Source organism: Sphaerodactylus townsendi, linkage group LG17, assembly GCF_021028975.2.
Source record: "Sphaerodactylus townsendi isolate TG3544 linkage group LG17, MPM_Stown_v2.3, whole genome shotgun sequence".
Classification (NCBI taxonomy): Eukaryota; Metazoa; Chordata; class Lepidosauria; order Squamata; family Sphaerodactylidae; genus Sphaerodactylus; species Sphaerodactylus townsendi.
The window spans coordinates 16,850,145-16,871,321 of record NC_059441.1 but is presented as its reverse complement, the minus strand read 5'-3'; the positions used below and the strand labels follow the sequence as shown (position 1 = coordinate 16,871,321).

The window sequence follows — 21,177 nt, the reverse complement described above, 5'->3', positions numbered from 1 at the left end:
TAATTAATTCTATTAGATTTTAAACCGCCCATCCCCAAAGGGCTCTGGGCAGTGTACAGCAGGCCGGCAACAGCAATCATCTTTAAATATGCGAGTGTGTGTATGTATATGTACGTACGTATGTACGCACACCCACATATATAGCTTCTGCAGACTTGTGTAGTGCAAGATTGCAAAACTTGCAAGAGGAATTGGACGTGTCCAGTACAACTGTAATGTGTACGAACTAAGAATTGAACATAAGAATGTAGGACGAGCCAGCTGGATCAGACCAGAGTCCATCTAGTCTAGCCCTCTGCTACTCGCAGTGGCCCACCAGGTGCCTTTGGGAGCTCGCATACAGAAGGTGAAAGCAATGGTCTGCTGCTGCTGCTGCTCCCGAGCACCTGGTCAGCTAAGGCATTTGCAACCTCAGATCAAGGAGGATCAAGATTGGTAGCCACAGATCGACTTCTCCTCCATCAATCTGTCCAAGCCCCTTTTAAAGCTATCCAGGTTAGTGGCCATCACCACCTGTGGCAGCATATTCCAAACACCAACCACGCGCTGCGTGAAAAAATGTTTCCTTTTATTAGTCCTAATTCTTCCCCGCAGCATTTTCAATGAATGCCTCCTGGTTCTAGTATTGTGAGAAAGAGAAAAATTAGGGTGTGACAATATGCGTAGAGACCTACTGTTTACACTATGCCCAATGGCTTAAAATAGAAACATATAACAGAGAAGGATGCAAGTTAATGTGCAATAAAGTGCCTAAAACATACAAATTGCACATTAACAGAGCCCTTTTGCACTTCTCTGTGTATATCTTTCTGTTTTAAGCCATTGGGCGTAGTGTAAACAGTATCCAGTACAACTCTAATGTGTATTAACTAAGAATTTAGGGTGCAACAACATGCATAGAGACCTACTGTTTACACTATGCCCAATGGCTTAAAACAGAAACATATAACAGAAGGACGCAAGTGCTCCATTAATGTGCAGTAAAGTGCCTAAAACATGCAAATTGCACACTAACAGAGCTCTTGCGCCCGTCTCTTCTGTATATGTTTCTGTTTTAGGCCATTGGGCATAGTATAAACAGTAGGTCTCTATACAATAATCACATTGCACATACAATAATCACATTGTAAGTTATGACAATATGTAACCTGATTCGGAATAGCCTGAGGGCACTTTTACACATGCAGAATAATGCACTTTCAATGCACTTTGCAGCTGGATTTTACTGCGCAAAAAGCAAAATCCACTTGCAACCAATTGCGAAAGTGGATTGAAAATGCATGATTCTGAAATAAATGCTGACAAGCGCCAGTGATATGTGAAAACTGTAAGGTGGTCACCGTATGGCGTTGGTCTAGCCCAGCATTCTCTCCTGGCGTTTAGCCTGCATCTGTGGCTGAACTGTCCATATAAGGCTTCATATGCAGTTCGAAGAGCCCATGGCTCTACTCAATCATCTTCTCCGGTGAATGCCTTGGCCAGAAGGGGAGAAATAGCGCCAGCTAAAGGACAACGGGAAGAGGAAGCTGGTTACCTACTCGATCGATTAAGGAGAACCGCATGTCCAGAGAAACTAACTCCATCTGGCTCTGACTTGCCTGCTCAGAGCAGGCTGCCAGTCGCTCATCACCTATTGACTGAGGAGTCCAAGGTGCGTGTGAAGCATGTCAGCTTGGCCGATGGATCATCACCAGCTGCTGCCACGCCTCTGCATGAACTGCCTACATACCATGCCTTCCAGGTAAAAAAAGTTGCAAAATGTATGCGTTCTGGACTGGATTTTGTTTGTTGAGCCGCCCCAAGTTTAGCTTCGAAACAAGGTACAAAACTGTACGATAGACAGGGCTGTACAGTATGGCAGAATGACATAGAGTGTGCAAAGGCACACTCATGACAAAATGTATGTTGGTGACTGATAAAGGGCAAAATGAAAATGTAATGAATGTTTCAAGTCTAGCTAATAAGCTTCATGCATGATGATTGTGTGCATCTATCTTCTCACAGAGTCCTAGATTATGCAAGTTTTGCCACCACTGCAGAGTTGGCAAAGCGTGATTTGAGTGTAAAGCCTTGCAGCATTCCTAGACTGTTCAAATTCTGTAGTGGGTTAAGGTGAAATCCTTATCCATCAAATCCCCAAAAGAGTTATAGACAAATGGGCGCACGATTTGAACTAGTCCATGCAGACTTAGCTGGTCCTTTCCAACGCCGGTAAGGGCGCACGATATATATTTCTGCTGATTGATGATTATAGCAGATATTCTTACTTTCCGCTTGCTGTTGAAATCTAAGGATGAAGCCTTTACAAGGTTTAAGGAATGGGTCTCAATGATTGAACGGAGGTTCCTGCTAAGGTGGTTTGCCTGCAATCTGACAGAGAAGGTGAGTTCATGGGGAACAAATTCCAAAACATGGCTGACACAGAAAGCGTATTAGCCAGCGGAGAATAAACTGCTCAGCCCGCTGAAAATGCGTCGAGAGGAGTATTCGCAGCATTCTTCAAACAATGCGGGATTTCGTATGATAAATGATGCCAAGGTTCCATTCCATTTCTAGAGAGTTGCCCGGCTGCCACACATGTAATAAACAGGTTGTGGAGTCTAAGTATCAATGAACACCATTTCTTCAGAATGTTTGGCAAAAGGCCTTCCCTGAAACACCTTAGAATATTTGGGAGTTTTGGTTAACGCCCTCATTCTGGTGACAGCAACGAAAAAAGAGGACAAAGAAATGGCAGACTGGCGTTTCGGTGATAAGCGCAGAATACCAAAGGCTATAGATTTTCATTGGGTCATGGAAGAATTGCTATCTCACGCGGAAAGTGCCAACTTCTTTGAAAAGCATACAGGTTGTGGCAACATGTGCATCAAAACTCTGAAGCAAGTTCTTACCACCAGTAAGCCATGACAGTACCTAGTGATATTGACAACCCCCACTCCTTCTGTTCAAGGTTACACACCCGCTCCCAGCCTTAAGCAACAACAGAACAGTGATAGTGACTGTGCAGCGAGCTAGAGAGGGGAGGGGCTGAGCAAAACTGGAGAAATAGCTATACCACGCAGATCAGAAAGCATATATAAATAAAGGCATACCACCAAAAGGTTTATGGTACAAGAAGTGAGAGTGTGCCACTAGGGACAGAACCACAAGGTTTCCATGATATGCTGGAAATGTCCACCCGAGGAACAGGAAAATGGAATCAGGCTATGGACAATGAGTTTGAATCCTGGTGAACTTAAAAAAAGTGCTTTAACATTGTTGATAAACCTACCGATAAGCCGATCATATAAGTGCAAGATGGGTATACAGGCGAAACCCATGTCCGGATGGGACTCTGCAAATATAAAGCAAGATTAGTCGCATCAGCTTCTCTCAAACAAAGTTTACGCGATCAATTTTATGCACCTACCTGCAAAGGCAGAATCCATGACAGTATCGCTCTTGGCTGAGCAAAGAGACTTTTAAAATGAGGCACTTTGATTTTGAAACAAGTTTTATTAAAATGCAGATTTGCAAGAGACCATATATACGAAGGAAGCACCAGGTTAAGAAGCATGAACAAGTTGATAAAGTTTATAAGCTCAAACAAAGCTTTTGTACGCATGTTCAGCCGGGCCAGATGCTGGAACAGAGGTGCATACACAAAGCATTATGTGAAATGAAATTTGACCAAAGTGTGGCCGTGATGCCTTTTCGTATATATACTCAGAGGTACTGGGGGATGGAATGTATCATTTTGATAGACGCATGTTGATGATCTCTGGGCAAGCTGCAAAACAGACAACCAAATCAAACAATCAACTTTTGCTATCGAGTTGAGTAAACACTCTAAGCTGAAAGACGGAAATATAATTCTAAAGCAACACCCGGTATTCGTCAGTAAATCTGAAGCATGCATGCGTTTCATTAATAAAACAAAGATAGAGGGTGTCATACAAAAAAAGCTGGTCTGTGACAAGCGGCACAAAACTTCAATGTGGTGGCTGATTTTTTGTAAGCAAGATAACAGCAAAGCGATTTGCTGGCAAGACCTATATCGCTCCTCTTTAATTGGCAGCCCGCTGCAGGTTTATTAACTGGACAAGACCACAGATAGCTGGTTGTAGGTTTATTGGCGCAGAACAGCAAACTGCATTGAAAGAATTGCGGCAGGGCTGCGCATAATTCGCTATCGCTGAAGGAACTGCTAACTATGGCTTTACGCTAATTTTTCTAAATCAAAACAAACAAGATTCTAGGTGGCGCGACAGCCTATCGGCAGAGGGACTCCAGATGTAAGTCGTGCGAGGTTATTTCAGGCGCAGTAATATGGCAGCCATCCGATTGCTGGAGATCTCGAAACAAAACAACGGTTGCCAATTTCCAACCTGCTGAGGTTATGCAGTCTAATGAGGCATGCAATGAGCTACAATGGGTCATGCAGTTGCTAAAAGACCTGGGTGAGAAATGAACAACTTATAATAGTTTCGAAAGACCACAGACATGGCGTTAAAGCGGCGGCGAACGAAAACCTTAAAAGTCGCATTTCAAACATGTAGCTGTGAAATTCCAAAATGTAAAACAACTGGATACAGTCAAGTGATTAAGTTGCAGTACTCGCAACCCATCTGCAACATATACCTATCTTAATAAAGCCATTACCAATACAAAACATAATGACTTTGGTGTTAAATGGGCTTAGCGATGTAATAATTTGGGCAAGGACTCTGTACAAAGCGGAGTGAAATAAATAACTGCGGCTCGACTATGTACTAACTATGTAATGAGTGTAAATAATGTGAATGACTTTGTTTGTAATTATTTTGTTTGTAACATTATGTAATGAGGCAACATTCCAAACCAGAAGGGTAAGGTGCGCCAGATGTTGAAAACGTAAGGTGGCCGCTGGTCTGAAATGACTGGAAATGTAACAGCTCGAAGCAGAATGCGCGCCCGGTTTCCGCCTGAAGTCCAGTGATTGGCATGTAACAGTCGAGAATCGTAAAGCGGTCGAGCCTTCTGTCTGGCCCGCAGCGATTTCGCGCAACAGTCAGCAGAAGTGAAAGGTCACAGACCAGGATGATTGCACCATCTGTTTACCGATTTGCTGGACAAAACTATAAGACTGCATACCTAATTCAGCACTCTCCTTCACCTTCAGGTTCAAATCGATTGCTGTCAGAGTAGAGAGTGATAATAGTTGGCTGCCGCTTTGTTCCTTTGAGAAACAAAGATAAAGCGCATTCCGCTGGAACTAAATCTACTCGTCTGAGTGTTTCTTTTTCTTATACTGCAAGCAGTTACCTCCTGTTCTAGCAAGGGTGAGTTAAGACCCAGTCCTTCCGTACCAGGCTAACAGAGCCTTTGATTTAAATGCGGCTTCGTCGGTATTTAATGTAACGGGCATCTTCAGAGGATCTCTGAAGATGCCAGCCACAGATGCAGGCGAAACGTCAGGAGAGAATGCTGCTAGAACATGGCCATACTGCCCGGAAACCACACTGCACCCAAGTGATTCCGGCCGTGAAAGCCTTCAACAATACAGTGCCCTGATTCTTGTTTGTTTCTGTGTATGAAAGACTTGCTTTTGCCTACTGGGTGTGAGCTCCCTTTTTTCTTGCAAACAATAAAGCTTTATTTCTGGAACTTTTTGATCGTCCATAATCTAGCCCTCACGGTTGGGGTTGGAGCTCGCCTGGAATGACAGCGGGTCTCTATACTTCATAAAATGAACGCACTTAGGTTGGAGTCACTCCCTTTAGGATCCCACTGTTAGATTATTTCATATTTATTTGAAGCATTTGTCTCGCTTCTGGAGAAAATGGCTGCTGTGGGAATTGGGTGGCATTGCATTATGAATGGGCTTAGATTGGAGTCACACACACACATATTGCAAATACTGTTATTTGAGTAAATTGCTAGCCACAATTGTGCAAATGTGTTCTTGGATATTGGTTGCACAACCCTCTCTTCCCTTGGTTTATGGCAGTGATGGCGAACCTTTTTGAGACCCAAACTGCAACCCAAACCCCACTTATTTATTCCAAAGTGCCAACACGGCAATTTAACCTGAATACTGAGGTTTTAGTTTAGAAAAAACGGTTGGCTCCGAGGCCTGCTATACCAGTGAGGATGCAAGTTTTGGCGGTAGCCGGTGGCTTTTTTGCTTTTGAAGCAACCGCGAGCAACTCTTTCCAAATTTAGCAACCACGCCCCTAGGAGGAGCATTCGTAGAAGCAAGCCCCATTGTCAGCAACTGAGCTTACTCCCAGGTAAAGGATCACACTTTAGTTCTTCGCATGAAAATCAGTGGGGGTTAACAGCGCTTAACAGGGTTACCTATACTGCTTTCCCAAAACTAGGTTTTAGGTTTAATGCTAATAATCGAGCCCAGCGGCCCAGGCCAGCCTACATGTGGGGGAGGGGGGGCACTCTGTTTGCACGTGCCCACAGAGAGGGCTCTGGGTGCTACCTCTGGCACCCGTGCCATAGGTTCACCACCACTGGTTTATGGCATCTGAGGCTTTGTTGTAGAAGAAACGTTTCTGGTCAAGTTAAGTTTACCAGCTTCCGAGGTCCAGCCATGCCCACCACAACATCATTAAATGGTAATGCTAGCAGCAGAGTTCAAAAAGACTGTTGGTCTGTTGTTAGAAAAGACAACACGTTCTTTGCTGTGAGAGCAAGGTTGTGTACATGGTGCTTCTACAAGCACGGTAATTGTCGCTGGCCTTAAGAAAGCTTCTACAAAATAAATACTTAGATGTAACTTTAGGTAATCAAATACAACCATTGTATGCCAAAATGTGTTTTAATGTGCAAAAAATCTGAATTTCAGTGCTAAAGCAATGCAAAAATGTGACATAAGGACGATGCTTTGAACATAGATTTGGATTCCTTTGATTTATTTCATATTTAAATGCTCAACTTAGCAATGACAAGCCCAGCAATTAAAACGCTTAATCAGAAACGATTAAAACAAACGTTAAAAACTCTTACCAAATTTATTCAAAGACCCTGTGGTAAATTACCAAAATATATTGCATTACATTCATTGAGATTATAACCCTAGAGAAATCAGATGAAATCTTCGAAAAGGTTGATTTAGTGTTAATTAATTTTACTCTGAAAATTCTCTGGCAATTAAATATGACTGCAGTGTAATGCCGTATAATATTTTCACAGTTCATTTTAATCTACATTTAAGTTGCAATGTGATCTTGAGTTACACAGTTTAAGAAGTCGAGTGGCAACCAAATCCCCTGAACCAGGGGAACACAAAGGCTTGCTGGTATAGTTAAGCTATTGCACTGGTATTAGCCTGGACCAGCAGAAGCATAACCAGTACAAAAAGGAAAACTAGGAGGGGTTTGGGGGCATGTTGTGGAAGCAGTGTAAACTACATCCTGTTCTCTCACGTTCTTAAGGCACTGATCTTGCTTTCTGTGCCAATGCAAAGTTATTCTCATAAAACAGATGGCAACTAAAAGTGAACGGAATGCCCTAGCAAATGTCACTGCAGCAGTGGTGGGATCCAAAAATTTTAGTAACAGGTTCCCATGGTGGTGGGATTCAAACTGTGGCATAGCACCAATGGGGCTGGGCGGGACACGACGGGGGCATGGCCAAGCATTTTTGGGGGCAGGGCATTCCTGGGCGGGGCTGTGGCAAGGACGCAGCCGCTGCGCTGGTCCTTGGGCGGGAAACGAATGCACGCAGGCGCAGGCTGCCACGCACGCCGGTGCACCTCCTGCTAGACTGCTTCAAGTTCTGCGCGCTACTGCTGAGAGGAGGGGCGTAACTAAGGCAAAAAATCAGGTGGCAAAATCACCAATTAGTAACCCCCTCTCGGCACACACAAATAATTAGTAACCTACTCTCGGGAACCTGTGAGAACCTGCTGGATCCCACCTCTGCACTGCGGCATCCTGTCAGGGTTGTCTTCCCTTGCAAAGAGCGCACCAAATTGCTGAGTGTCCCTTTCATCCTTCCAGCTGCTGCAAACCTAATAAACTAAGCTATGCAATTGTCATTGAGTAAAGGTGGGGGTCACTAATATCCTCTGCCGGAAAAATAACTTAGCAGATAACACTGGCAAGTCACCAAATGATGCAGTTGGCTGGGACTAAAGGGAATGGGACATCCTGGGCCTAAATAAGGCAGACTGCTGGCAGTGATCATGTTCCATTCACTTTAATGGGTTACAGAACTGCACTGAGTTTGCATGAGTTTGGCTGTCTGGGACCCATGCATGGGACTAGTGGGAAGGGGCCAGGAACAGGCAACTAAACTCAGTCCCATAGAAAGATGATAGTTCAGTCAGTTGAAGTGCAGAGGTCGAGAAAATTGTATGTTTCCGCATTAGAAAGTAGTCCTGAATGAATATAAGAATTATTGAAAACAATTATATTGTGCACTATTGAACATGGTACTTAGTATTTATGCCAAAATGTATTTTTACTTCCAAATGGATGGCAAGAGCAGAGCTAGGTAGGCACTAGGACCCAGGTGGAGCATTCTACAACAAAGAAGGTCCAGCATGCTTTGTTCTGTGGTGGAGGAATATACAGCCCTACTATCATCTTTCCGTGGACAGAGTATAGATCCTATCACAAGTGACTTCTCCCTGCTTCTTTACTCTGGTTAAGCAGGTATTCTTAGGAGCAGAGGACTTTGGTCTAGGACAGTGGTTCTCAACCTTTTTAATGCCGCAACCCATTGTTACACAATGTTACAGTTCCTCATGTTGTGGTGACCCCCAACCCTAACATTTATCCATTTTACAAATGGAGAACACTGATGAAGAGTCTCTGTATTAATTCTATGGAAAGGGTCGCTCAATTTCCATGTCTCGGCCCCCCAGGTTGAGAACCACTGGTCTAGGAGTATGGAAAACTGTTTTGAACTGTTCTAAAAAAGATCCTCATATGAATTTTATTAATAAAATTTATAGAGAGTTTAGACAGATTTTTAAAAAATCAATGTAGCCACAGTCCAACAGGAGTTTCCTTAACCGGTCGAAATGAGTCTGTTTATACACAATGAACTACACATTTATTTGTGGCCTGTGAATCTATATGGTTAAAATTTCAGTCCACAGTTGTCATCACTGAGTAAGATAGGTCCAGATTGTGTGTTCACTGTTGAGTACTTATGCTGCATTATTATGATTTAAGAATCATAGTATTATGGGATAGTAACACCAAAATGGTTATTCAGCGTTTAGGCTATTCAGGTTTGTCAGATTCTGAGATCTTGTTGCACTATGGCATTTGTGTTAGTGTGGCAATTTTGCCATGCATAAAACGTATGTGCCGCATTCCTGGTGCTCCACGCTAAGAATAAAATGTTAGAACATTTTTGTGGTTGCCTCTGATGAGTAAAATTGGAGGCAGATTCTTTGAGAGGATTTCTAACCAAGCCATATACAGGAGATCAGATACAGTTCCCTTTCTTGCCACTGGTAGGCTCCTGTTGAACAGAAGAGAACATATTAGTATTGTATTAGTATATACTCAGGGGATTGCTAATAGTTGCCTCAAAATTCATGGGTGCTACAATATCACTTCTACATGACTGAACATTCTGGAATCAGATTTCTCTAGCCCTGGATATGATGGGAAGTTGTCAAAAGAGTCAAAATCATTGTTAAAATGCCCTTTTCACTCTCTGCCTGCTCAGAGAAAAAGTAGTTACAAAAAATAATTGTCATGGTAATCTTATCCAGCAAGCCTGTACATTAATCTCTTGGTGGGTTTTCTGGCCAGGAGTGGCTGAGCTCAGGATGAATTTTGTTCCAACGCGCTTCAAAGGCATCTGTGGCTGGCACCTCTTGAGAGTGTGTATCACAGAGAAAAGTCTGCCTCTTACACTGTGATACACCTCTGAAGATGCCAGCCACAGATGCAGGTGAAACGTTAGGAACAAAATCCACCAGACCCCGGCCACACAGCCCGGAAAACCCACCACAACCAGTTGAATCCGGCCATGAAAGCCTTTGATAAGCCTGTACATTGTTTTCCTTCCACTGAAAGGCTTCAAATTCAGGACCCTGTGGACGTGTGAATTGCAATCAACTGCTGAAGCTGATGCAGATGCAAAAGTTTGTAACTTACAGAACAACAAGATTAGCGGCTCTGGAGTGTTCTTGCAGGAGTTCGTTCAATCGGACCTGGCGGTAGCTCTGTTTACATTTAAAACAAACAAACAAAAATCAGAACACAGTCGATAAAGGGTGGCTTCTGCCAACATGCTTGGAGCTGAGTTTAGTGATCATGAAAATGTCAAAACCGGCATGCTTCTTGATTTGCTATGTTTCACATTAGGGCCCTTCTGCACTGACTAGTCTTGTCTGTAGATATTGATTTTAATGTGACTCCTCTAAAGAATATGGATAGCAGATTGAGGGCAAGGAGCTCAGAGAAAAACACGAAGCCTTCTGGTTTTTGTTACTGCTGTCGAATTAATATGCCACAAAATTTATTTTCAGTTTGCAGCATAATGGCATGCTGATGGTTATGAAGTACAATAATCACGTAAATAAATCTATCTCAAGATGCTGAAGGGGCTGGATTAATTTTTGTGCGAGTACAATTAATCTTACACTCTCCCCAGCTGACGATCTTCCTGAAAATCAAGAGTTTACTAGCGCCCATTGACACTCGATGCAAAGACAGTTCCTTCGTTTACGAGGGATGTATTTGCATACAAAATAAAATGCCGTTTGCTTGCAACAGGCACCTCCCTCAGATAGCATAGCATGTTTGCTAATGAGGTTTATATGGTTAACGTATTCATATAATTTAATCTAGTTTTGATGCTTAATTTTGTTTTGGTTTTTGATCAGAAACAGTGTGTCAGAATTCAGCACAGAAATCAATATGGTGTATATCAGATGATTGTCCAGGAACGTAGGTATAGATTTTTAATGGGGGGGGGGTTGGGGGTGGGGCCATGCCCCCACCCGCCCCTGGTGCGTGGCCATGCCTCCCCAAGCCCCATCTCCGGCCTCAGTGCTTATAAAAGCAGCTATCCTGAGGCCGGGGACAGCAGACTCCCTTGCCCCGCGCTCCCCTGCCGCCCACCAACTGGGCTCCAGCTGACAGCCGGCAGTCCCTTCTGCCCTCCCCTCTGGGCAGAGGCGTAGCTTGTGTCGGTTTCTCCGTGCAAAATTCCAGCCGCAAGACTCCCCCCCAGTCGGCAGCCACTGCATGCAGGAATCCCAACCCTAAACAGCATCACTTTCAATGGTGTTTAGTTCATAGAGCTTCAATTCTCCTCTTTAAATCCACCTTTTATTAGGAGAATCTAAAGTCCCCAAGAGGAAAACAACATTGAAAGTGATGCTGTTTTGGGGTGGATTATCCCCCACCCTGAAACAGCATCACTTTCAAATGCCTAAACTAGGGACCTTCAGATTCTCCCTTTAAATTCTTGTTGCATTTTAAAAGGGGAATCTGGGGAAATTGAGGTGTGCCTGCTGTCAGGGGTGCAACTGTTAAGCTAGCAGCACCAAACCTTCAGAGTATCTTTAGGAGACTCTCCTAATGATACCACCCAGGTTTGGTGAAGTTTGGTTCAGGGGGTTCAAAGTTATGGACCCTCAAAGGTGTAGCCCCCATTTCCAATTAGCTCCCATTGTAAACAATGGGGGATGGGGCAGTTTTTATTAGGGGTAACCCGCCCCTCCCCCCACACACATTGAATAAATCCAAATTGGATTTGTAAAGCACTCCTGCTTAGAATTGCTTCCAAAACCTTTGCAATGTACAGGTGTCCTTTGTCTATTTGACCTCTTCCTCTTCACTCCTTTCTATAGGCTCTGACTCAAACAAGAGATTTAGAACATGCTAACATGCCCGCTGATGTTAAATACTATACATCATAGGTGTCAAACTTGTGGCCCTCCAGATGTTATGGCCTACAGTTCCCATCATCCCCTGCCAGCATCATGCTGGCAGGGGACAATGGGAACTGTTGGCCATAACATCTGGAGTGCCGCGAGTTTGACACCCCTGCTATACATCACCCTGAGTACTCAGGCAGAGAGAGTTGTAGACAAATGCTGTAGATAAATATTATCTGTCTTTTCCTGTGATACTGTTATTCACACATCTAAATTAAACAATGGTTTAAGTTAAATACCGCTGTTTCTTTCTGAAGGAACTAATCACCAAATGTCCTAAAAGCTGGTGAACTTCAGATTCTCCTTTTTCTTTGTAACTCACCAAATTTACCTGAACTATCTCAGGTTAAAGTTGTGCTTCTTTCTTTTTCAGCGAACCAGCCCACAGCGTCAGAAATAACGGCAGCAAAACTGTACCTTCTCCTTGAATGCTTCCAGCTCCGCATCAGTGATTTTCCACGGAGCCTCTCTCTTTAATTTCTCAGCAGTTGTTAAATCTTTGCAGCTTTCATGAAGGCGGTATGGTTCAATCATCTCTTCAAAGAATTTCCAGCTGGAACAGAAATTATAAAGCAGGCCTCACAGCAAGACTGTCACCCATTACCCCGCAGATATTCTGCTCTCAGGTAGGACAGAGTCTATTGGCTTTGGAAATGTGCTTGAATTGCATTCAAAACCTTTCGATTTCACGCATCAGGTTTAATGCTCCATTACACCTGTGTGGCATGGCTGCCTACACCCTGTCTAGGCAGGTCTATGTCTGTCTCTCAGTCCATTTATATCTTCCATTACTTTTGTTATCATGCAATGTGAAAGGGCTGTCACGTCCACCACGTAAACAAAATGTTCCTTCTCCTCCTGCAAATGTTTCTAGGTTGACGTTACGCAGAATGGCTTACCTCTGGTGCAAACAGCCCAATCCTGATAGGGAGGGGGGAAAGCAGGTTTAGGAACCGGGACAGGGCCACACTGGATCATTTGCCCACCCTGCTGATGTAAGTGCCACTTACACCAGCAGTGGCGCAGGAGGTTAAGAGCTCGTGTATCTAATCTGGAGGAACCGGGTTTGATTCCCAGCTCTGCCGCCTGAGCTGTGGAGGCTTATCTGAGGAATTCAGATTAGCCTGTGCGCTCCCACACACTCCAGCTGGGTGACCTTGGGCTAGTCACAGCTTCTCGGAGCTCTCTCAGCCCCACCCACCTACCTCACAGGGTGTTTGTTGTGAGGGGGGAAGGGCAAGGAGATTGTCAGCCCCTTTGAGTTTCCTGCAGGACAGAAAGGGGGGATATAAATCCAAACTCCTCCTCCTCCTCCTCCTCCTCCTCCTCCTCTTCTTCCTCTTCTTCTTCTTCTTCTTCTTCTTCTTCTTCTGGCCACTAGTGTGGCTGGGGTGTGTGTGTGTGTGTGTGTGTTCTCGGATGTCCCTGGGCATGGAGCTGACTTCTGCTGGCCTTTTGTGCCGAGAAGGCCCCGGTGCAGCTGTCAGACTTGTGCCATGAAAACAGTGACCTGAGTCTATTTCCTGGATGGGGTCTTCGGACAGCAGGAGGGCTGTTGAATTTTCCTCCTGCCTATGTTACCTGGACACTCATTTTACCAACCTCAAAAGGATGGAAGGCTGAACCAGCCTTGATCTGGCTACCTGAAACTGACTTCTGTTGGGATCAAACTCAGGTCACAAGCAAATCCTTTGACTTTACTGCTCTGCGCCACAGAGCTTCTACAAATTATATCTTTTCAGCGATGGGGTGGTTTTGTACAGCCACCATTGGTTGTGCTGCGACGTTGACTTTAGACAAACCAGTTGGTATGATTGTCATGGAATTTTTAATCTGGACCTTGTTCCTTAGCATTTCTACTGCAGTAGTTATGTGGACTTCTTTGTATGACTGCTGGGTAACTCCTGTGACAAGTGAAGGACATTCTATGCATTGCCAAAAAGAGTTTTAAATTGTAAATGTAATAGTTATGATTATTATTCATGATTGTGATAACCTGAAGTTTAGTGTGAAAGGAGTGATGTTTAACTTTGGTGCAACACCGCCCAGAGCCCCTAGAGGATGGGGCGGTATAAAAGTTTAAAAAATAAATAAATATAAATAAACTTTGCCCTCTGAGATCATTTTTAGACGAGCTCTTTATCTGATTGGAAACAAGGGTGCATTTTAGACAAGCAGTCCTTTAAAACCAGTGGTGGGATCCAAAAATTTTAGTAACAGGTTCCCTCGCCAGCCCCCCCTCAGCAAAGGGGGCAGAGGCGTACCTAAGCAAACCTGAGCCCTGGGCAAAACCTGAGTTGGATGCCCCCCATGGGCAGCCACCCCACCATGACCCCAAATTTTTTTTGTGACTGCAAATCATTTCTCAATCATTACCGATTATAGAAAATGCCCCAACTCACAAATCTGAACACAGCAATGGTGAAACACACAGGTTCTTTGATAGAGACTGGTGAGATAAAAGGTACAAAAGGCTGAGAATCCATGAATTGCAGTACCTGAAAGGGATTAACCCAGTTCAGGGAGTTACATTATTAGTCGCAATTGCTATATGGAACCTTCACATTCAAAGGCAGGATGCCTCTCGGGGAGGCGAGGGCGTGGAGATGGAAAAGCGGACCCAATTAGTAACCCCCTCTCGGCACACACAAATAATTAGTAACCCACTCTTGGGAACTGGTGAGAACCTGCTGGATCCCACCTCTGTTTAAAACTGTTGCTGATCCTGCTGGCGAACAGTTTATTTTTTCGTTTCAGATGACTTTAAAGGACAAGGATTTGTTTATAAAGGTTGGATCGGTTGTTTGTGAAACAAATCTTTTCCTCTGGTTTTGTCATGCGGTTGTGTTTCCGAGAGTCATGGGAGATGCTGTCTAAACTGTTTGTTGAGCAAAACAAACATAATGAGCAAAAGGGAGTGGTACAACCTCCCCCCCCCCCCCAACAGTAAAGAGCAAAATTGTACCACAAAACTATGGTAATGCTGACAAAATAAAGCCTTCAGCTACAGGGCAATAACAACAGACTTTTTACTTATATATTTCATTACCAACTTAAATGAAAATGCACAAAAGTTTACAAGTCTGTAATAAACCAGCCACCTATACAAGATTCAATGCCGACCTCGTAATGAAACTTCAGGGCTCATTCTGTAAAAACGATAACAAAAATGCAAATAAATAGAAAAGTCCACAAGGATACCCCCAGCCCCAAAATATAAAGAAATGTATACTTACAAACTAAATGGTACTAAGAAACACCAGTTGTTACAATGGAATGAGATAATCTACAAAACTCAAAATGAGCCTTGACGTTTCATTACGGGGTCGGCATTGAGTCTAGATTTCCAGCTAGCTTGTTCTTGTATAGATGGCTGGTTTGTTACACACTTGTAAACTTTTGTGCATTTTCATTTAAGTTGGTAATGAAATATATAAGTAAAAAGTCTGTTGTTATTGCACTCCGGTCGGAGGCTTTATTTTGTCAGCATTAAGCTGTAGCCTTGTGGTACAATTTTGGCCTTTACTACCTTGTGCTTTGAAATGAGACACTTTATTTTTCCAGCCTGTTTCTATGTGTGTGTTTTTTTAAGGAAACCATTTTTCAGAGAATAGAGAGCAAAACAGAAAAAATGGCAGGTGCTGCTGGAAAAGGCAATACCATCTGGAAGTCAAAGTCGGATACCAACGCACTTTTATACAGTTCAAAGAATCCATCTGAAAATGCTTCTGAAAGAGTCTTGACTTCACTTTCTCAACATGTGGGACTTCACCTGATTCAGGTTGAAAATGATCACCTTATCACATTTTCAATCGTTTCTGCTCCTGGTTTACAATGCAATTTGTTTCTGAAGCGGCTCTTACCTTTCTTTGTTGGGTTTCATATTGATGTCGCCAACTATGTGAATGTCAGCAAATTTTATTCTGAATTTATTTAAAAGTGAAGCTATCCTGAAAATCAGAGGAAAGGGGATGGTTAATTTTTAAGCATCATTAATCAGTAGGTTCATAAACAACAGAAGCAACTGGCAATTTCCATCCTGGGCAGAGTTCTACCCTTTTAAGTCCGTTGAAGTCAACGGGCTGAGAAGTGTTCAACTCCACCTAGGGTTGCACTTTGAGTCTTGTTCAATTACTTGCCATTTAATTAAACATTCAAATCTATCAGAAGTGTTTTAATTAGCATTTCTCGTTTATGGCATTTCGTGAACATGAAAGGTGGAAACCAGTTGATTTAGTTGAACATTAAACATTAAATGCTGGAGAAATTGCCAGGAAAATACGGCAGAATCTGGTGTATTTTTCAGGATCATATCACTTTCTGAATGGAGAACCAACTTTTCCTAGTACAGAAGAGAACCGAGGAACCCCTATTTAGCATTCAACTGAATACACATCAGTGCTGCTAAAATAGCAGGCAGGGAATTTCATGAGTTGGTGAAAGTATCTTACAATAAAAACTATAAGGAGAAGAATATTAGGTATCGGGCGCCACCTATACCTATATCTATGCTTTTATTCATTCTACATTTTATATGTTAATGTGTAGCTAGTTTCGCTGCTTTTATAAGTTTTAGCCTATTTATGATATTTTATGACTGCATCCATTGTATGCTGTACGCCGCCCAGAGCCCTTCGGGGACGGGGCGGGATAGAAATTTAAAGTATAAATAAATAAATAAATAAATAAATACGCAAGGTTGGATAATGTTGCAGAAAGCACTTATACAGTGTATTACAGTATTCGAAGTGTTTCACATATATTACCTCAGTCATTTGCAGGTAAGTAGATAGACAGATAGGTAGAATTGATAATGCTGTCAGTCCGATCAACTCCTTTCCCCTGTACTATATGCAAAGACTAAACAGTAGAAGCTTCTGAAATCTGTCTGGGCGGGGAGAAGGATGCAGAGTCTACTTACGTGAGTTTCTCTTCTTCAAGACGAGTAACTTTTCCACCAGTAAAGATCCTTAATTTACAGTCTTTCCACTTCTTTCGAAGGGTGAGGATGTAGGGAATTAACAGAATGAGCCCTGGTTGAACACATTAAATAAAATACACGCAAGAAAAGTCCGGTGAAAACACTGTGCTATAACGAGAAGACTGCTTTTATTATTTAATATCCATTAGGAATCCCCCTAACATTTTGTCATGTTAAGTCTTTAGAGAATATTTACATCCTTCCCTTATTTTAGGGAGCAGCAGTGGCATAGTGGTTAAGAGCAGGTGCATTCTAATCTGGAGGAACCGCGTTTGATTCCCCGCTCTGCCGCTTGAGCTGTGGAGGCTTATCTGGAAAATTCAGATTAGCCTGTGTACTCCCACACACGCCAGCTGGGTGACCTTGGGCTAGTCACAGCTTTTCAGAGCTCTCTCAGCCCCACCTGCCTCACAGGGTGTTTGTTGTGAGGGGGGAAGGGCAAGGAGTTTGTAAGCCCCTTTGAGTCTCCTACAGGAGAGAAAGGGAGATATAAATCCAAACTCTTCTTCTAATTCTCCATTGGCCTTTTCCAGAGGCGTAGCTCCAAGGGGGCAGCGGGGAGTGCGCAACGCACCAGGTGAGGGCATTCCGTGGCGGGGCAGGGGCGTTCTGGGGCGGGACGGGGGCGTGGCAGGGGCGGAGGACGCACCAGTGCACTTGCTACGCCTCTGGCCTTTTCCTTTCTCAACAGCACAAAACACCTCCATGAGGCTTACCTCCGTCGTCAAACAGCCACCAAACATCAATGGTGCCTTTTCCTTGCTTCTTTTTAAACTGTGTGCTCACTTCGAGCATCCGTTGATTGAACTCCCCCACGTGTCTTGACGGGATCGTGTTAATGCTGCTGGCTGAAATGAGAGTCAGGGAAGGGAATACATTCAGGGCTTTTCTGAACAATCATGGAGCACGAATCCCGCAGCGCAATTTCAGTCTTGTAATGTATGGATTACAGCAAGGTGTCCATACTTCAGTTAAGCCTGTGAGTGGCTAGGGTTTAGCACGGACATTTGGCAGTGTGCTCTTGATGCTAATTTCTCAGGTTTGAGAGCAAGGTGTGTTCCTTGCCTGGCAAGGCTGTGCTTAAGAGCAAAATTAAGGGTGCGTGGGAGGCAGCATAGAATATAATGACTCCTCCATTTAGGGAAATGTGCGGCACCCACCATCTTTTGTAACTCACCATGAATTTTTACTTCGTTCGGGCCTTTTGTGCAGAGGCCACTTAGAACATTTTCAGAACAATAATGAAATGTTTCCTCCTTAGACTTCTGTGCTTCAATTTCCCTCCTAGGTGCCGGAAATGTTTTATTTGCCTTTCAGCCTGTTGTTTCTGAAACAACTTTTACCACGCTCTTTCTCCCTGAAACATTTCCAAGCTGGCGCCCGTTGCAGTGCTTGGAGCTTTTAAAAATCTCTCGCCAAAAAAGGAAGGAGTTTTCAAGGCAAGTGGGAAGCAGAGGTGGTTTGCCACTGCCTCCACAGAGTCTTCCTCGGTGGTCTCCCTTCCGAGTACCAGCCCTAATTAGCTTTCAAGATCCAATGAGATCGAGCTATAACGTTCCGTCTTCTCTTTCTCTGATAACGTATCCCTGCTTTTTTGGGGGGGGGGGGGGGTGGGGGGGGGGGGGAGGGGTGGGAGGGGGGGGGGATGGAGGGGTGGGGGGGTGGGGGGGGGGGGGGGTGGGGGGGGGGGGGGGTGGGTGGGGGGGGGGGGGGAGGGAGGGGTGGGTGGGGGGGTGGGGGGGTGGGGTGGGGGGGGGGGGGGGGGGGGGGGGTGGGGGGGTGGGGGGGGGGGGGGGGGGGGGGTTGGGGGGGGGCGGGGCGGGGGGGGGGGGGGGGGGGGGGGGGGGGGGGGGGGGGGGGGGGGGGGTGGGGGGGGGGGGGGGTGGGGGGGGGGGGGGGTGGGGGGGGGGGGGGGTGGGGGGGGGGGGGGGTGGGGGGGGGGGGGGGTGGGGGGGGGGGGGGGTGGGGGGGGGGGGGGGTGGGGGGGGGGGGGGGTGGGGGGGGGGGGGGGTGGGGGGGGGGGGGGGTGGGGGGGGGGGGGGGTGGGGGGGGGGGGGGGTGGGGGGGGGGGGGGGTGGGGGGGGGGGGGGGTGGGGGGGGGGGGGGGTGGGGGGGGGGGGGGGTGGGGGGGGGGGGGGGTGGGGGGGGGGGGGGGTGGGGGGGGGGGGGGGTGGGGGGGGGGGGGGGTGGGGGGGGGGGGGGGTGGGGGGGGGGGGGGGTGGGGGGGGGGGGGGGTGGGGGGGGGGGGGGGTGGGGGGGGGGGGGGGTGGGGGGGGGGGGGGGTGGGGGGGGGGGGGGGTGGGGGGGGGGGGGGGTGGGGGGGGGGGGGGGTGGGGGGGGGGGGGGGTGGGGGGGGGGGGGGGTGGGGGGGGGGGGGGGTGGGGGGGGGGGGGGGTGGGGGGGGGGGGGGGTGGGGGGGGGGGGGGGTGGGGGGGGGGGGGGGTGGGGGGGGGGGGGGGTGGGGGGGGGGGGGGGTGGGGGGGGGGGGGGGTGGGGGGGGGGGGGGGTGGGGGGGGGGGGGGGTGGGGGGGGGGGGGGGTGGGGGGGGGGGGGGGTGGGGGGGGGGGGGGGTGGGGGGGGGGGGGGGTGGGGGGGGGGGGGGGTGGGGGGGGGGGGGGGTGGGGGGGGGGGGGGGTGGGGGGGGGGGGGGGTGGGGGGGGGGGGGGGTGGGGGGGGGGGGGGGTGGGGGGGGGGGGGGGTGGGGGGGGGGGGGGGTGGGGGGGGGGGGGGGTGGGGGGGGGGGGGGGTGGGGGGGGGGGGGGGTGGGGGGGGGGGGGGGTGGGGGGGGGGGGGGGTGGGGGGGGGGGGGGGTGGGGGGGGGGGGGGGTGGGGGGGGGGGGGGGTGGGGGGGGGGGGGGGTGGGGGGGGGGGGGGGTGGGGGGGGGGGGGGGTGGGGGGGGGGGGGGGTGGGGGGGGGGGGGGGTGGGGGGGGGGGGGGGTGGGGGGGGGGGGGGGTGGGGGGGGGGGGGGGTGGGGGGGGGGGGGGGTGGGGGGGGGGGGGGGTGGGGGGGGGGGGGGGTGGGGGGGGGGGGGGGTGGGGGGGGGGGGGGGTGGGGGGGGGGGGGGGTGGGGGGGGGGGGGGGTGGGGGGGGGGGGGGGTGGGGGGGGGGGGGGGTGGGGGGGGGGGGGGGTGGGGGGGGGGGGGGGTGGGGGGGGGGGGGGGTGGGGGGGGGGGGGGGTGGGGGGGGGGGGGGGTGGGGGGGGGGGGGGGTGGGGGGGGGGGGGGGTGGGGGGGGGGGGGGGTGGGGGGGGGGGGGGGTGGGGGGGGGGGGGGGTGGGGGGGGGGGGGGGTGGGGGGGGGGGGGGGTGGGGGGGGGGGGGGGTGGGGGGGGGGGGGGGTGGGGGGGGGGGGGGGTGGGGGGGGGGGGGGGTGGGGGGGGGGGGGGGTGGGGGGGGGGGGGGGTGGGGGGGGGGGGGGGTGGGGGGGGGGGGGGGTGGGGGGGGGGGGGGGTGGGGGGGGGGGGGGGTGGGGGGGGGGGGGGGTGGGGGGGGGGGGGGGTGGGGGGGGGGGGGGGTGGGGGGGGGGGGGGGTGGGGGGGGGGGGGGGTGGGGGGGGGGGGGGGTGGGGGGGGGGGGGGGTGGGGGGGGGGGGGGGTGGGGGGGGGGGGGGGTGGGGGGGGGGGGGGGTGGGGGGGGGGGGGGGTGGGGGGGGGGGGGGGTGGGGGGGGGGGGGGGTGGGGGGGGGGGGGGGTGGGGGGGGGGGGGGGTGGGGGGGGGGGGGGGTGGGGGGGGGGGGGGGTGGGGGGGGGGGGGGGTGGGGGGGGGGGGGGGTGGGGGGGGGGGGGGGTGGGGGGGGGGGGGGGTGGGGGGGGGGGGGGGTGGGGGGGGGGGGGGGTGGGGGGGGGGGGGGGTGGGGGGGGGGGGGGGTGGGGGGGGGGGGGGGTGGGGGGGGGGGGGGGTGGGGGGGGGGGGGGGTGGGGGGGGGGGGGGGTGGGGGGGGGGGGGGGTGGGGGGGGGGGGGGGTGGGGGGGGGGGGGGGTGGGGGGGGGGGGGGGTGGGGGGGGGGGGGGGTGGGGGGGGGGGGGGGTGGGGGGGGGGGGGGGTGGGGGGGGGGGGGGGTGGGGGGGGGGGGGGGTGGGGGGGGGGGGGGGTGGGGGGGGGGGGGGGTGGGGGGGGGGGGGGGTGGGGGGGGGGGGGGGTGGGGGGGGGGGGGGGTGGGGGGGGGGGGGGGTGGGGGGGGGGGGGGGTGGGGGGGGGGGGGGGTGGGGGGGGGGGGGGGTGGGGGGGGGGGGGGGTGGGGGGGGGGGGGGGTGGGGGGGGGGGGGGGTGGGGGGGGGGGGGGGTGGGGGGGGGGGGGGGTGGGGGGGGGGGG

General features: G+C 50.0%; 1 protein-coding gene across 1 annotated transcript in view; it reads right to left on the bottom strand.

Annotated features, from left to right (window-relative positions):
* Nucleotides 1-8,864: 8,864 nt before the first annotated feature.
* The window catches only part of SLC12A1 (solute carrier family 12 member 1), a 57,452-nt gene continuing 45,139 nt past the window's right edge, over nt 8,865-21,177 (bottom strand). Inside the window, exons 8-13 of the mRNA XM_048519747.1 lie at nt 17,582-17,713; nt 16,806-16,917; nt 15,748-15,834; nt 12,302-12,437; nt 10,095-10,162; nt 8,865-9,450 (exon numbers count right to left, since the gene is read on the bottom strand). Of these exons, the coding sequence (XP_048375704.1) occupies nt 9,315-9,450; nt 10,095-10,162; nt 12,302-12,437; nt 15,748-15,834; nt 16,806-16,917; nt 17,582-17,713 (671 nt within the window). The 3' untranslated portion in view covers nt 8,865-9,314. The remainder of the gene's footprint in view (nt 9,451-10,094; nt 10,163-12,301; nt 12,438-15,747; nt 15,835-16,805; nt 16,918-17,581; nt 17,714-21,177) is intronic.